Raw genomic sequence first — 17,808 nt, forward strand, 5'->3', positions numbered from 1 at the left:
TGAGTTCTTTCAGTTTTGTTAATTAGTTACAGTATATATCAATGTATAGGGTTGCAAATCTGTTATTTTTGGTGTTCAGTGCCTGTCATTCTCTCTCATTCTGTATTATTCATCTTAACCAGAGATGCGAGTGTTGATCTCGCTCAAGTCAAGACCTTAATGTGCTATCTGTACATGCATCTGAAGGCTCAAATATCTTCATTTGCTATGGAAATTTGTAGGCACGACAGTACAAGTAAGGAATGACAGTTCGAATATCCTCAAATACGTTTTTTAATTTTATTCTCAAATGTGTTTTTATTAGTTGCTTGAAGTATAAATATGCTCCTCAGATTTTCCAGTGTCTGCAAATTTCTTCCTCTTTCAAAGTCCCTGTGTCATTGTTACTTCATTCATTGCTGTGTTTTTAAGGGGAGTTACTGTGTTTTTTCTCTGGCAGTGGAAGCACTTTTAACGCCTAAGCTTGTTTCAGACTGTGAGTTCTGCAGAAGTGTTGCATGCAATCCTTCTGTAGCCTCTGGGATTTTCCAGCTGGCTTGAAGTACCCTCTGCTTCTCATTTTCTCTGCCACTTGACCTTACTAGCTTGTTTCACCTTGTATTTTCCAAATCTACATAATAATTTTGTATCAGCCTTCAGTTAAATGATTTCTTTTTGACAGATGGAAGTACCTTCAAATTGGGTTTAACTTTATATTCTGTTTCTAAGATAATACCATTCTATTTGACTTGATTTATCCACAAATATGAATGTCTTTCTGAATGCCAGCTTAAATTATGTACAAGTGGAGATTGTAAATTGCCAATATAAAACTGGATTTCTAGGGATATATGCACATATAAAATATGTGCTGTTGTAATTCTTGATTAGCTAAGCATGAAGCTGACTTTTATGAGGGAAACCTAGGGATTATCTTAATATGTCACGTTAAAAACTGTGGCGATTTGATAGCTAATTCGCAGGCGTGTCAAATATCCCCAGCCGAATTGTGACGGACGAGTGCCCAAATGTTGGATGTTGGCCTAACAGACTCACAGCCGGGAAAGTTTAAAGCATCCAAGACTGTTGGTTCAGGGCTTACTTTGAATTTTAGCTTCACTACGCCTTACTCACCTTTGCACTCATGATTTTATTGAACTTTCGTGGAAATCTGAAATGTGCTGCTTTTCCTAGAAATCACTTGCTCTGAGCAGAGTTGGCCACTGTGACCCTCTCTTTCGTGGGAGGGGAAACGACGCATGCAGCATCGAGATAAGGCTGGCGGATGCCTTCCGACTTTGAGTGCGGCGAATAAAACTACCTTGAGAGAGAACGGATACCACAGACGTGCTATATTTGAAAAGACTGTCAGGAACGTAGACATTTGAGACTTTTATGTCCCTGGATGGCAGCGTGAGGTTCTGGTGGACGCTGCAGTCGCTAGGAAGTAATTAATGCTAGTCGGTGATGTGAGTAACAAGATTTACCTCCCGGAGAAAATAGCCTGTGTTGGTTTGCCCATTTTAAACGGTCTGGTGAGATGGCCCTTGGCTGCGTAAAACAGTCCTAGCAGTAAGAGGAGAGATTTGTACTGTAAGGAAGAGCTGACAAATGTGTATGCTTTCCTTGACATGACTGTTGGGTAATAGCTAGTAAGCTTGACACGTGTAAACTGTGTGAGATGTTTTCTTTGTAAAGCTCTTGCTCTAATTAAATACTGTACTTTAAAAAAGGGGGTGAGGCAGATCAATGCTGTTACTGTCCCGAAGAAAAATACCATTGTCTTAAATCTGATTTTAATGCTGATGGATTTGCAGCTGACCAAAGTGTCCTGCTTAAAAAAAAACAAAAAACAACCCCACAGTCAAAAATTCAGACTGTCACCCTAGCCAGCAGCCTCAGACTAAGTAGGGTTCCTTTAAAGAGGATATAAAAGGATCAGCAATAAAGTGAACCTTGAAACTGTAACAGTGAACTTAAGTTATTTAGCTCAAGGCTGCTTGTCCAATTGCACTGTCCTTCCAGAAAATCCAGTTTTTGTGTTTCAACTAAATGGCAGCCTTTTTTCCTTTTTTCACATAGCTGTATGTGTTGTCTGTATGTGTGTGTTTTTCACTGTTGGTGTGTTAATAAGTAAATATTATATGAGGCTTTGGATTGATATTTAACAGCTGAGATGGTTGATTGTGCCACTGAAAACATTTGTCATTGCCCGTTCCAATGTCATCAATATGAACCATCTGAACTCTGCCTTTCTTTTTCTTTGCTGCCCCTGGGGTTTAATGGCTTTGCAGAGAAGCTCCTGCCTGGCATATTGAGCTGCTCCAGAAGGTCTAACCCATAAGCAGTGAGTACTGAACTGCAGCACACTAATGCTGTAGGTGTTGACTCACCATGCTGTTTTTAATTGCAGTTCTTTTGAAGGTAGATAATCTGTACAGACTGTCAACATAGATATCGAATCTTTGGGTATATACCAATATGATGATGTATTTGTGTGGCTACAAATGCTGTCCTGCTTTTCTTTTCCTGGGAATTAACATTTCTCCTGTGCACATACTGTTTGCATTTAAAACTAGCTTTCACGTGTCTGTGGCTCCTGCTATAGCTGGCAAATGCTTTGTCTCATATCTGCAGTGACCTGTGTTCTTCTAGAAATCTTGAGCCTGATGTAAACCAGCTTTCAAATGTGCATGAACTGAAGAGCATCTGTAATGTCTTGATGTGACTAATATTAAGATACGATTGATCAAGCCTGGATTTACTTTGTTACTGGAAAGTCATTGAAAATATCCATTTGCAAACTTTAAACAAAATCTAGAATTCTAGAATTATAGTTTGTATATTATAAGATGTAGATCTCTTCTCAAAATTCCATCCCTGTTTGGCTGGAATTAGAAAACGTAACTGTTTTGGTAATCTCAATTGTTTTTGTGTACACTATTTCTAAAGATAAAGATAAACAGGCAATTAATTTGGCTAAATGAGGTGTTCCAGCTAAATGCTGCCCTGAGGAGAGGAAAAAGTGTTCTTGGCATGGACAGTTTTGGTACAACCTTGCCTATCAATACGTACTTTCAGATCTGCTCAGGACGGTGTTAATGCTTATTGACGTCATGGCGGAGCTCATTCAAGAACGTTGAATGTTGAAATCAAATATTGGGCAGTGTGCACAGAAAGTGGGTTGCTCTTTCCTAAAAACACTTCAACATTTAGAGAACTTCTGAGAATATTCTCCAGCTCATTTTGCATTTAAAAAAAAAAGAAGTGATAATAGAGGGGAACTTTTCATAAACCGAGAGAAACTTATGCAAGGGACTGTTGTAGTATATTGCTTGGGGTAGTTTCATGGTAGCCCTAGAGAGGACTATAGCCTTAATTTTTGTTCTGTAGGCCTACTGACTTTCTGAATGAGGGTGAACACTTCTGACATAATTGCACAAACATCGTGGAGACATCTGTGAGGCTTAAGATACTTCTGTCATTTTCCAGCTGTTTATCTCTCAGCTGAAGGTTACTGGCCTCAAAGCTGAGCCACACTAATGGGTCATATGAGCAATCCTAGTTCATGTCAGTGCAAAGTCAGCCAGGTTATTTTAAATTATCACTGGCTGCAGCTGAGGGTGGTAGTGAACAGCTTGAGGTAATAACTTAAACCATTCCAGCTAGATCTCGAAGAGCACATCTGTCTATGGCCTTGTAAGAGCAATACTTTAATCTCTCTACTGTTGTACTGTGTTCAGGGTTTGTCAGGACCGCAAAGCTGTTGCTAAGAGGAGCTCTAATATTCAAGTGGAATGTATGGGCTCTTTCTGTCTATCATTATTCTCATTTTATGATAGAAAGAGCCGATTGATGGGTGTGTAATATATATATATTAATTGGTAAAGTATAAACTTATTTTCAAATGTGAGATAAATGTGAAAGTCATGTTTCGAGAGCTCTTTAAATTGGAAAGAGATTGCCAAATGAAGTGTCCTCCCCTTGCCCCTGTTCCTAGTTCAGCCACTTCTAGCCACTTGCTACTTTTGTTGATTCCTAGCAGTTTAAGTTCTTACCTTCTCTATACCCTTGCTTCATTCCTCAAAAACTCCCCTGTACTGATTAGAGTTATAATGAATTTTTTAGCTCTGTTTTTTTTTTTTTTTTTTTTTATTTTTGCCCCAGGTCCAGCAAGACTATGAATCTCTGTTCCAAATGCTTTGCTGGTAAGTGCAGTAAAAGGTTTTGTGTTTTTTTTGTTTTGGGTTTTTTGTTTTGTTTTGTTTTTTAGGTTATCAAAATCACATTGTTGGCATCTCCTTCAGGGTTTGTGCATGGATTTCTCTACTCTGTGTGTGTGTGTGTGTGTGTGTGTGTGTGTGTGTGTGTGAGAGAGAGAGAGAGAGAGAGAGAGAGAGAGACTGAGAAATCGATATCATATTTTCCTCACTTTGGTGCTTCGTTTATTTGCTCAGGTCTGTTGAAATGATCTTCTGTGTGTAAAGCAAGAACCCCTCGTGTAAATGTACCGAGCCTTGTCTCAGTGAAGTTTGCAGAAGTCCTGAGTGCCCGTGAACTCCAGAGCTTAGCACAGCCCCTACACAGAGGGCATGGCTTTCAAAATGCATCACTCTCAAATGGAATTTGCAATTTTATAGAATTTATTTTTATTTTGCTAATAACCTCTGATATATGCTAGGGATAAAAAATTGAAAAGGAAAAATGGTTAGGGAAAAACTCCTGCTCCATTTCTTTTCAATTTGCAGTCCTTGATTATTAAATCATCAGTAGCTCATTAGCAGGCTAATGCTAAATGCTACATGTTATCTTCTTACTGCAAAGTCATTTCTACTGTGTAAAAAGTTAGAAATTGTTTTTGTCATCTTATGTTAGCATCTTCTAGCTTTCCCTTTTTTGAAGTTTTGTGGTATTATTTCTTTATTGTAATCTTTTAATTAAAATTAAGGTGCTGTCAGTTCATGCTTTTAAATTTCTTTGGGGGGAACAGATATTAATATTAAAAAGTTGAGAATTTTTTTCTTAACTTGCAGTCTTTGGTTTGTCTGTGAAACATTACTGTATAGAACATAAGTTGATCTTAATATTGGGCTTGCAGAGCTTTTTTATTTATTCTATCATTGATTTCCAATGCAAAAGCTATGAAATTTAATGTGAAGTATACAAAAAAAAATGTTGTAAAGCTTTTCTGAGGTTTGTACTTCCTAAATTTTGGCTTGTAGGTTTCAAATCTTGGGTTCAGGATCACCTCATTAAACATAGCCATGGAAAAAGGTCTGTCAAAGACTACTCAACAAAATTACACAGATATCCCTCTGGCTATTTTATAAAGCCATGGATCCCTGGAAGGGTATGTTGAAGGAAGTAGAAGCCCCTTCTTATATTCTTGCCCCATTGACTGCTGTTGGAAACAGGCTACTAGGTCTTTGATGCGACCCAGTGCAACTGTTATGTTCATGCCAGCACTGTGAATGACTTTGCATACCTCGGAGATGTCTGGATTTTCTGGCTCTGAGAGATTGAAATGGCCTCTCCCTTCTTTTCTGGGATTAATGAAGTACCCTAAGCTTTACAGACAGCAGGCCAGGCATTAAGCAAAGCATATTTTATTTTGTTTTACTGATTTTGTTTGTTTGTTTGTTTTTATATATATCTATATATAGATATTTTTTAACAAGAAAAAAAGGTTGATACTATCTTGACTTGTATTTTGTGATTCTCCTGAACAGCTGAAAAGCCATTCCCTCTGATCAAATTGATTTTCTGTTGTAAAAATACAAAACTACTTCTAAACCTGTGTGTGATTTAAGAAAAAAGGTAGCTTTACTTTTAGAATTTTCAAGTCTTTATTTACAGTTGTTATATTTGATTAAGAATAAACACTCTATAAGAATTTTGAAAAACCTGAGAAACTTAAAAAGGTACTGCTAATTGGAACAGAACCCAGTATTTTCGAAATAAGCAAATTTACTTTATCTTCTTATATCCTAATTGTGGATCCTTATCAGTAATATTCAAATAAGAGTGAGAGTTTTTAAGTAACTACTAAAAGAGGACTGGACATTTGCCCCAGACTACCGCCCTCTTATTTATTTATTTATGATTTTACTTAAATATTTTTAGCGTATTTTTTTTACTGGGTTTTCAGCTAGAGTATTGTAATAGAAAGACGTATACTCTTCTTTCTGTAAATTGGACCACTACAGATTGCAAAATTTAGCCAAGAAAGCTGTTGAATCAGATATGTTTTTCACCATTCCAGGCACCCCAAAGGTATGATCTGAAAATAATTCATTTTTTTCTCTTTTAATATGACGTTATTGGATATGTATAGAGGGGAAGATTGGAAATTATTATTTCTCTTGACCCTCCTTTCCTTTCTCTTTTTATTTTAGAAAAAAGAAATCCACACAACGAAAAAGGTTAGTAACTGTGTTAAATGACTGGGTTGTTTTCTCTTTTCAGAGGGAAGGGATAGAATCCAGTTTTCAATTTTTCAAAACTATTTTCAGACTTATGCAGCAGCAAAGCTCCTCGCATTTGTGTAAGCCTTTTATTTTCACATAAGTTGCATGAGAAGGGCAAGAAGTCAGCAAGAGGTGAAAACGTGTTGAGCTTGCATTGCAATATGAATTATTAAATGGAACCTTCCTGTCTGTACTCCTCTGTGCAACTACAGACCTGCTGTTTCTGATTTGATGCATTAGTTCTGGGCTCACGCACAAAGGTTGATCAGTGTTGGCAAGGAGTTTGAAATGAGCTATCCTCTTCAGCCCTCTTTTCCTCCTTTTATCTCATCTGCCTATTCCAAGAAGGAATACCTGACTTATCTTGCTTGAGCCCAATAAAAGTAGCAGACTCTGAAATGTTCAAGAGCCTCTCTGCAATCATTTTAAATTAATTGTGCTTCTGCAAAGTACTTTACAACACACTGTCGCTATTTCGGTGTTGACCACATGCTATCATTGTCTCCAAGTCTCCAGATACAGTAAAGTGTAAGCCTAGGTATTAAATTGCTTCAAATAAATTTGTTCTGGAGATTATTAAGGCCTAACTGCTTCAGGCAGCTTGCACATCCAGAATAAAAATACAAGAAAACATGTTTGTTTGTTTGTTTGTTTGTTTGTTTGTTTGTTTGTTTTTTTAAATTCTGAATACAGACTGATAAGTGAAAAAATGCAAACATATGGCCAGAGTACATCCCTCAGTGATACCACATCCTTTGCTAATACTGCAGTCTCTCGCCTTTCAGTACAGTAAACTGCTAAATCCAAATGATTAAAATACTGGACAGTGCTGTGGGGGTGAAATTTTTCAACAGTACTCTTCATCAGTCTAGCTTTGTTCCCATTAGGCTTATGGAGGTTTTAATATCGGCTTCAGGTACAGACATTGCCTGAGTGCTTTTGAAAAGCCACTTTTACAAAGTAGGCTCTTTCAAGAAGGAATTCTACAAACATTCATGAAAACAACACCTGGTACCACAAGGACTCGATTTTAATTGCAGCCTCTGGGAACAGTCTTAGAACAAACTATTATTGAGTAAAAACAAAGGCTTAAATATATAAAACTGATGTAAAAGTATACTTTTCCTTTAAACCACCCAAAAAACATATTCTGCCGCTAATCCACTTGATTGTGAGTCTAGAAAGGTTAACTTTTGTTATGGTACAATCAGCATGGGGAAAAGGAATGCTGGAAATGGGTTGCATCTTATTCAATAACTAATACGTGAAGCCAAAGGTAAGTGCAGAAATGGATGGTTTGGTGAAGAGATGTGCTTAGAAAATTGGAAGTAGAAAGAAATGATGATTAGAACCTTAATGGGTTGGAATATTTCTAAATAAATTTTACAGTGCTTCTGTTTGAAGGTGTAATTGAAACTTTCTAGAGATAGATGCATAGTTGGATTCAAAAAAGGGGGAAAATGTTTACGTTCATGTTCTGTGAAGCAGAAGATCGAAATAACTGAATTTGGGGAAAATACTTCAACATCATATAACCCAAGAATTCTCTCAGATCTAAGGGTCATGACTTTTAGTTCAGTTTTGCTTGTAGTTTAAAATTGTACATATTTTTTCACATATTGATATTTTGATGAGTACAAATTACAGAATTTCAATCTCCATGTATAAAGTAGGAAATCAATATTGCTGGTAACCATACAGATATTTTCAATATATAGGCTTGACTGTATGCCAGATTGTAAAGTTTTATAACTTCAGCAGTATATTAATCTTTTTTCTCTTGAATTTGAGAGACCTGATAAAGGGGAAAAAAGAAGAGAAGAAAAATTAACACATACTTTCTTCTAAAATCAGATGATTTATAGAATATAACGGATTATTGGCTCTTCTTTCTATTTCCTGAACTCACTCACATGTCTGACTGTAGAGGTATTTCATGTTTTTGTGTATTTTTTTAACCCTTCTACTTTGTTGAGCAGACCTTAATTTTGTCATGTACCTGGTTTTAGGAGCTTACAAAATTGGCTCCTTACTTGATTTAGAGTCATTCCTGAATAATGCAAACAGTTTCCTCTTTTCTCTGTCTTCGTACATCCTGCAAGCTGTTTAGAATTCTGGCTTGCATGGTAGTGATAAAGCCTCCTGTAGGGATTCTCTGGCAAAAATCACCGCTCCTCCCTAAATAGATTTTGCTGTTAACGAGCTGCTAACTTGACCCTCAGTCAAACTTTCAGCTTGCAGTACTGGAGACCATTTCAAAAGGTGCATCTTGCATGTTGCTATTTTATATTTTGTAATCTTTGCTGTATACCATTGCTTGATAAATTATACTTTATTCAGCCTTTCTCTTCTTCATAAAGTTTCTATTCCTAAATGAACAATTAAAAATCTGACATGTTTACATTTTTCGTATCCTTGTATCTGTTGTAAATCCCCATATTTTAGTGCTTTGTTGCTGTAGAAGTTTGACAACAGCACTAAGTGCTAGTTTTCTCCATCTATACACAAAATGCATCTTTTGGGGGAAGGCTGAAGTACAGTGTTCCCTTTGTTGGTTCCTAGTGAAAGTGGTACCTCAATATGTTGCTTCATTAGGCTAGAATTTGTTGCTGCATTCATGTCTGTCTTTGTATTTTGAAGTACATGGACTGCTTGCTACAAAAAGCAGCACTTGCTGGCTAGCACTTGAGACTAGTAAAGTCTCAACTTTTATTATGCAGTCAGGCTTCGAGCTAATAATTCTTTGGAAAATTGTATGGCTGGTTACAGTAGCAACAAAGATATTGCTGATTTCCAGAGCATCTACTAACAAAGAACTATAGCATTCCAGGTATAAACATAGATATTGTTTGACGTACATTTAATTTCTCTCACACTATTCCTTATTTCAAGTCCAAATGATTTTTGAAAGGGGAAGGATGGTAGGGAAAAGATGTCTTAACACAAGCAGTAAACTTGAAAAGGTCAGCTGTATGCTAAACTTGAGGAAGACGATCCTTATAAAAAAGAACTAGGCAAAAAGTTGAATGACTTTAGTTGGGCTTATTTACAAGCTTGATTTGCACTGCTGACCCTGAAAACTCTGTTTGATCTGTTGGTATGCATTATTCTGCAGCTCTAAAAAGTGTGAAGATCTGAGTAATAGCTTTGTTTAGGCTGTTAGAACAGGGCAATATTTTGTGGAAGGATTTGGAAAGGATTTATTTGCTTTTAGTTAACTCCTTTTCCCCTAAACTGTCTTAAAGTTTTGGAGAAGAAATAAAATTCAATAGCAAACATGATTATATAAGTTTGGTTGTACTATCTAAGCTTAGGACTAACTGTTTTAGTTCTGTCTAGAATTGAATATACTGGCTGATAGGACATGCTATGTGTTCCCAGAACTCAATATGTGCAGGAGAATTGGGAAGGCAGAAGAGAACGATATGTGAAGCTTTTTAAATTTCAGGCTTGTCATTTAATTAGAGGTTACTTGTTGAGTTACCATGTTAGTATAATATTGCTTGAGGTGTCCACTTTTTTCCCCCCTCTGTACTATCATGGACTGAAAGTAGCAGAGTTCAGGGCTCTCCTGCTGCTTTGTGGCAGTATTGATACGTTTTTGCTGTACATTATAAAGAAAGATATTAAAGGTGCTGTATGAAAAACATACAACCCTTACTTGCCTAGAAACTTAGCTGCGTGAAGGCTTTGTGTGTACAGCAGTGCAACATAAGTTGTGAATAGTGCCAGTGGCTCACTGCTGAGTTAATTTGCTCAATTATTTTCTCCTTTTTCCTCCTCCTTCATCCTCCTTCAAAGTAGTGGGAAGGTATAAGCACTGATGGAGGACAGATCCATAAAGTGTTTTTGAATAGTTAAAGGAAGAAAGCATTCCTCTCATGGCTGGCAGTCAAATTTTGTGTATCAAGGTAGGACAATTTCTTTCTTTTCTCTGGCTACTACTACCTTCAAGATAGTAGGGTTTCTTCTAGTCACATTTGAAAGTGTTTTTTTCACAAACACAGGCTAGAAAGATCAGCTGCCTTTTAGTTAAGAAGTTCAACGTTTTGCAGTCGATCGATCCTATCAGCAAAGGACCCCCTAGGACATTAGTGGCTGTTTCACTGGATTACATCTTGCTAAATTCACAGTCTAGTAATCTTGGGCTCATTTGTTAAAAATGTAAACTACACTCAGACAAAAGTAAGACCTCTTCTCAGTGCTGGCTACCTGGAAAGACTGCCAGTATTCTTAAATTTAATTTTTCTTCTATCTCAACAAGACATCACTAGTATTTTCCATTTTGTTTTCTTTTTCTTAACTCAGAGTTGCCAGTCCCATTGTACAGATCGTTGATCTACAAGCAAAGACCAGACCTCAGCCCCTTTTTGTCTCAGACTTGCCTCATTTTCCGTTTGTTTCATAGTTCTTTTTTTCTAGTATATTTTTCTTCTTGTGGTAAAGTCAGTTTCTTTCAATAATGTCTTGTTCATCTTCTAACTCATTAACCTTGCCATGTGACTTGTTGAAACACCAGCTGTAATTTAGTCCCTTGTGCATAGGTTCTCTGATGATTTAAAAAATGTTTAGAAATATGACTTAATTGCCATGATCTTTGCACGTTGTCAGCGTGAAAACAGAGCTACATATTTAGTGTGCAGCCCACAGGTTTAATGTATTAAACTTTCTTGCAGCTCCATTCTCCTATGCACGCGTATGTAAGATATGAGAGGGGGCGTTTTTCTCTTCTTTTCGTATTTAGCAATTTGTTTGAGTTATGGAAAAGTCTGCTCTGTTTTCTGTATTTGCTCGTTTGGAAACCTTCTATAGTTTGTAGAGGCACTAGTGATTTGTTCCTTAGCCTCCCTGTGGAGTTTGTTCCATATTACAATCTAATTCCATGTCCGTGTCGTGCACTCTTGAGCTGTTAATTTGTACATTTTGATGCAGTTTGTTTCATCGTGTTTTTGTAATCCAAACTGAATGTAACGAGCTGTGTGCTTTGGGGACCCAGCCTTGCCTTGCCAATTAGAACAAGTGGTTACTGGGAGAGAGAATGTTTTAAATAAAGCATGGCACCTCTGTGTGGGACCAGCAACCTTTGGGGAATAAAGAAATTGTTTAACTCCTTTCTCTCTGCAAAGAAAGGTCAGTATCTGTGAGCACATTTTAAAAACACACAGCTCATTCCTTTGAGAAGTATGATCCAGGTTCATGCCTTGTCTTGCAAATAAAATTTAGTTTGTCTTTGGAGAGCTGTGTTACGCAGTGCTGCATGCAGAGTGTTCAGAAATGCACAGGATAGCTGTCCAATTTACTGCATGTTTTCTGGGATTCTAATCACTAATGCCACAGGAAGATGATACACGACTAGCAGCTAACCTTCTCTTTCCCCTTGCACTGCTACCCAAAAGGCAGAGGTAGGACAAGAAGAGTGCCAGGAGGTATAAGACCTAGTTTCAAAATATTTCCTGAGTCAAGAAATCTAGAAGCAACACTTCTTAAATAAGAGTGTTTCTATACTAAGGTTATGCACCAGGTGAATGTGAGGAAGGGCTCATTGTTATTCCACTGGAGGTAACTTGGAAAGAGCACTGCTGTGACCTTCAATATTATGTTTGTGACTGTTGCACAAATTCTCCAGCATTCTGCTGGTTCTGAATTCACCAGGAGTTAAATAAACTAAGACACAACAAAGATTTTGGAATTCAAATCTGCTTTGCAATCTCTGTTTTTGCATCCCACCCCCAACATTTCGTTTCGCCTCTCTTCACTCTAACTTGCATATCCTATCTGCTAGTGCATGTTCATAAGAAAGAAGTTACTGTCTACTAACAACCTTCAGCTAAAGACACTGAGAAAGTCAGTCACCCTGACTGCTCACCTAAATTCTAAGACAACGTTTCAGCAGTCCTTACGTACACAAGCAAGGCAAGACCAGGAAAAAAATTCCTGTCTGAAAGCCTTTTAGCTCAGCAGTTAGCAGTTGTTTGCTAAGATGATTTAAGCTGTTAGCTAAGCAGGTGTATCGGAAATGTAACTGATGACTTTTCAATTGTCTATTCATTTTTTTCAGAAAGGAATGTGATCAAGTAGCTAGGAACTTGAGACCTGAGATTTCCTTTTCAGACTCAAAAATGAGAATTTCTTTGCAATATTAGACAAATCATTTTTCTGTCTTCTGTGCCTCAGTTCCTCATCATTTACTGAGAGCTGATAATATTTTGCTAATTCACTGGAATGTTTGTGAAGATAAAATATATGTGGTGTTCAGTACAGTTATAGTCATCTAAGGAGCTGAGATAAATCTAGCTCTCCATCTTGGGGAAAGTAGACTCATCTTGAGAAATAATATCTCCTATTTTCTCTTCCAAATCAGCTTGAAGTAGTCATGCTGTTACTATATATTAGATTAAAATGCAACTCAGCTGTCTCAAAAGTTAGTCAAGCCCCTCAGGCTGAGTAAATTATCCAAACCCTGGAATAAAAGCTTGATCCTTTGGTTATATGTAATACAGATGCAGCTGCATACTATCTCTAGCACAGCATTATGATAATGTAGTAAGCTAGTGTAACAAAACTCAATGTCAGATCTTACAGAAGAGGAGGGTGATTGTATTTCACAATGTCTGTAAGTGGGTTGACTTATCTATTTGTGCACTCACATCCACATACTCACAAGCACCAAGACGTGTCCAAGTAGTCTGGCCAGGATCACTTGTACGTTACACAAAGGACGGGGTGCTGGCTGTTGAGCCCTCAGTACGATGACAAACTGATTTTGGACTAACCTTTTATATCCTTTAGGAATGGATTCTGTTTGGGATCTCTTGCCTCATTATTTTGTCTCAGCCCTTGTAAGTCTTGGGCAGAATTCCAGAATTTCAGTCCTCTTGTTTTTCTTATCTGGGTATTCTATGGCTGCTGTTCTGTTCTTCATCTTCTTGACACTTTATCTTTAGTGCAGTTTGTTTCTCTTCTTAATTTGAATGAAATGATATCAATGGTGAACTGTTGCAATTAATGCATACCATTCCTTTTAACCCTTGTTATACTGTTTCTTCTGGAGCTTGCACACATTCCCTCTCATACTTCATTCATACCAGACTTCATATTTCTGTTACAAATTTCTGCCATAAGAGGTTTTCTGTTCTCACAGTGCTAGTCACCAGAAGGCAAACTGCTCATGCAGATTGTTAGTACAACTATAACTTTGCTTTATTTTTTTGAGACATGGCCTATGCATGAATTTACCTGTAGTATTAATTAGAAAATGAAAAGAATGGTTATCATCTGCTGAGATGTGGAAGTTAGTACTTTAAGTTGAATTAGAAATAACTTGTAAATGTTAAGGTTCAAACTGTTGGGCTGATTTGCAAACTTTCGGAAAAGATACCCCTTCAGACAGAAATTTTTATTGTGATTGCATTAACATATTGCCTGATTATTAGAAGGGGAGAAGAGTAATAGGTCAAAATGTTTTCTAGTAGGAATCTGACTTTAACCTTAATTGTGAGTAGAGGAATCTCCATAATGGAAAAAATATATTTTATGCGGGAGCTATCCAAGCCTGCAGGACTGTAGAAAAGGCCTTTTTTTGAATCTAAAGTACCTGGATCTCTGTCAGTTGAAGGTTTAAGATTTGATATTCCTTTTCCTTTGTAGAAAGCATAGACTGTTGACTGAATGTGTCTTTCCATCTAAATCCTGAATATACTTGTTCATACTTCTACTGTGTTATTTGGAAGTCCTGACATACTTCTGTTACGCTCTATTACAATAAGCAAATGTATTGCTATAGATAGGTTTTAAAAGCTCGTTGGCATTAATGTTACTGTAGCACCTGTCATGGACCTTAATTCCAGAGTAATGCAAATTAGAAATAAGTGTTTAATGTACATATAAATATAGGGGAAAAAAAATTCCTCCTGTAACAGTTTAAGGATTACAGGAGAGCTTTACGATGTAGATGGCTGTTGAATGTACCCTATACCATAAGAGTTTCTGTCTTACAGCCTTGAAATCTGTACCCCATAAGAAAGGCAGAGATGTTAATTTTCCCATTTTGGGGGATTTGATTGCTGTCTTTCCAGAGCTGTTGCTCTGGAAAATTCTGTTTTCAGCAGGAGATGGACTGTACCCTGTTACCTGACCTGACCCAACATGGTTAGTGGGAAACTGTGGATGTGGAAATAATAGGAAAATACTGAAACAGTTAAGAACAATACCATTACCCTTGCTACTCTGTATGTCATGGTGATCACTCAGCATACCAGCTGTCTAATCAAATCCAAGTTTAGGAATCATTTGTAGGGGATGTTAAGCTGATTCAGTATAAGGCTCACTCTCTTAAAGTTAAATGGAGCTTCTTAAATTTTTATTTACCATCATTATCTTCTCTAATGTTGTGTTGATAATCTAAACTACATTATGCTACTTCACTAGCAGTTGCTATGGACTGTTTTCTGCCAGTTAATTTCTGGAGAAGACTGTCTGGATAAGCTTGTCTAATAGTGCCACTGGTGAACCTCACTTTATCTATAACTAAATGTTTATACATTTTATATGACTAGATGTAGATACATGTTTTATACGTATATTTGTACAAACAATATACACATCACACATGTGCATATGCATTTATGTGTAGGCATACACATGTGCTAGGGTAAACTCTTTTTTTTGCCAGTTTCTGTTATTTTCCTACTACATGCTTCTGTGAGCCTAATGTGTGGGTTGCATTTAACTTTATTTGTTTCTAAACATACATCCAAAAACTAACCTTCAAAGAACTTGAAGGTTGGAAAGTCGAACACTCAAGATTTAGGAAATGACACGAGATTACTGTGCCATAATAATTAGCCCAAGTTATGTATGTTATGACTGTCCTTTAATTATGCTAAAAGGATCAAAGAGTACAAGAAAGCATAAGATTATCCAGTCTGATCTCCTGGTTTAAATCACAGGTCATTTAAATATCATCCAGGTAAACTATATGCCTAAAACATCATCTTCAAGCAAATATCCCACCCTTAGGTGAAAACATCAGGGGGCAGTGCATATGCCACTGTCACTGGAATTTCTAGTGAATAATCTCTCTCACTATTAAATAAGAAATAAGGCACACATTATTAATTGTCTGTAATACTGTGGGGGGTGGGGTCCCACTGAATCCCCCTCATTCATTATACAGTTTAGTGTACTAAATAGGGAACAATATAAGATGTTTTGTTTTACCCTATATGTTTTTACTACAGCATTCACATGTAATATAGCCTGAATAAAGAATTATTAATTTCTTCATGGAATTTATTTATAGAGTTCATTAGCCCCCCTAGGGCTTCAATAAAATAAATAACTTACCATCTTGACACTTCTGTGATTTGAGATGATGATATTCTTGTTCACTGTGCGTAGATTAGAATCTAAAGCACAAATGTCAAACATCCACAGATTTTGGATGTCCCCTAAGAGAAGCCTCATGACTGTTGCCCTTTCTTAATCAGGTCCCCTCCTCCCCTCCAATAGTATATAATTTTATGATGTTTTGAACACTGAAAGTACAGCTCTACCTACCTTTAAGGAACTGCAAGGGTATTGAATGCTTCTGCTTGACAGGATGCACAAGTGCCTATTTGAACATCCTGAAAATAATTGTCATGGGAGTAGGAGGAACTTACACAGTCACATAGGGATTTTGTAGTGGAGACAATAGGTAGAATCCAGTTCTCTGATTACTCTTCAAAATTTTGTGGGGGGTTAAAACAAAGTCAAGAGTCTAGCAGAAAGCAGCTTTGCTTTCTATACAAGTCTGATTTCACATTTTGAACTGCTTTCATCCTATCCAGTAAGTGAGTTAAAGATCCTCTAAAAGAGAAGTTCTGTGATTGTTTGCATCAATCATTAAAATTAAACAAAGAGGTCAGATCAAGAGTTTACAGAAAACATTAATTTTGACACTTCCTGATTTCTGACTGCTTGATTTTTTTTTTTTTTTTTGAAGGTTAGCATAAGCTTTTTGCCATCCCCTAATGTCATCCCCATCCTTGTGTTCTAAATAAATTTTGTTATGTGGACTGTGACTATTACCAGGCCAAAGCATTTGAAAATCTTGAGTCAGGATGCAATCAAGTCATAAGTTTGACCTGAATGATGTAAGAAAGAATGCTGTCGCATGATCTGTTGTCTTACACATACGTTGAAAAAAGTCATTTTCAATGAACTAAATCAGCAAGAAGAGATCTATCTCTCTTCTTCTTTTGTAACTGTGAAAGTTGGAGGCTTTGCTCTCTAAGCCAAAGAGGTGTGTGTGGGGGGGTTTCTCTCCTGTCTTTTGCTTCAGAAGAAAAAAATTCTAGATGGTATCTGTGGAGGCAAATATCAGAGTTGTCTGGCTTTTTTTAGGCTGAAAATGAAATATGCTTGTGCTGCTGTCTAGCATTGTGTTTTATCAGTGTTTTATTGCTCTTAGTAAACAAGCTTTCATTCACCTTTGTTGACCTGTCCTGCCCTGGAGAAGTAGAAAGTTGATCCCAATATAGATGAGTGCACTGTTTCACTGCTGTTTACTCTGTGCCTCAGCAATGTCCGTGCATCACTTCCAAGTCTTTAATCAAACAGCCTTCTACTGAAGAGCCTTCAGCAGCAATTTAAAAACTACATTTTGACAACATTGTCTTTTTTTTTTTTTGAGACTCACTAGCAACTAGAGAAAACTGTGATAAACATAACTGTAGAAATGTAGAAGCCTAATATAGGAGTTTATATCTACCAAATTGCCAATAACAAGTTAATGCTTAGAAATTCCTCACTTGTTAGTTTTTATTCTGCACCATTTTGTTAGTATAATTATTTCAAAATAGGTAACGTTATTATACAACTGAAAACAATTTTAATGGATGAGCAACAAGACAGTAAAGGCTTAATTTAAGATGTATGTAACAGTCAATTGTTCTGATATATAGAGCACATGAAAATCATAGCCAATGCATGATTTCTAGTCAAAGGATGGGTACTAATGTGAGCAACTCTTTTTATATGGGATCCTGAATCTGTGAATGTGGGTGACTGAACTCTTAGGCAAAGGGCGTTTCTGAATCCAAAATCAAGATGGTGAGCACCATCCTCCAAATCAATATATTTGGTAGCACTGGATAGCAGTAGGTCTCCAGTACGTTTCAGTCCATCAATTTTTTCCTTGAAAGGGTTTTTGGTGCCCCTCAGGCAGGGGAAAATATATAGGAATATTCATTAAATAGGTTTATAAATGCAGAATTGTTGGAAGCTTTTGTCACAAAACCTGTTTTTCTCGGTGGTAAGCAAAAGAGGGTTTTTTTGATGTAAAGGTCAAATTTCTTGTATTTGTTCCCACTTGAGCTGT

General features: G+C 36.9%; 1 protein-coding gene across 3 annotated transcripts in view; it reads left to right on the forward strand.

Moving 5' to 3' along the window:
* The window catches only part of ZFAND3 (zinc finger AN1-type containing 3), a 152,302-nt gene that overhangs the window by 31,816 nt on the left and 102,678 nt on the right, over window positions 1–17,808 (forward strand). For 2 of the 3 annotated variants that reach the window (XM_064509528.1, XM_064509530.1), the window contains exons 2-3: window positions 4,147–4,187; window positions 6,375–6,401. In XM_064509528.1, the coding sequence (XP_064365598.1) occupies window positions 4,147–4,187; window positions 6,375–6,401 (68 nt within the window). Of the gene's footprint in view, window positions 1–2,273; window positions 2,327–4,146; window positions 4,188–6,374; window positions 6,402–17,808 lie in introns of all 3 variants that reach the window. The other variant, XM_064509529.1, reaches the window with a different exon arrangement.

Source organism: Dromaius novaehollandiae, chromosome 3 (assembly GCF_036370855.1).
Source record: "Dromaius novaehollandiae isolate bDroNov1 chromosome 3, bDroNov1.hap1, whole genome shotgun sequence".
Taxonomy (NCBI): Eukaryota; Metazoa; Chordata; class Aves; order Casuariiformes; family Dromaiidae; genus Dromaius; species Dromaius novaehollandiae.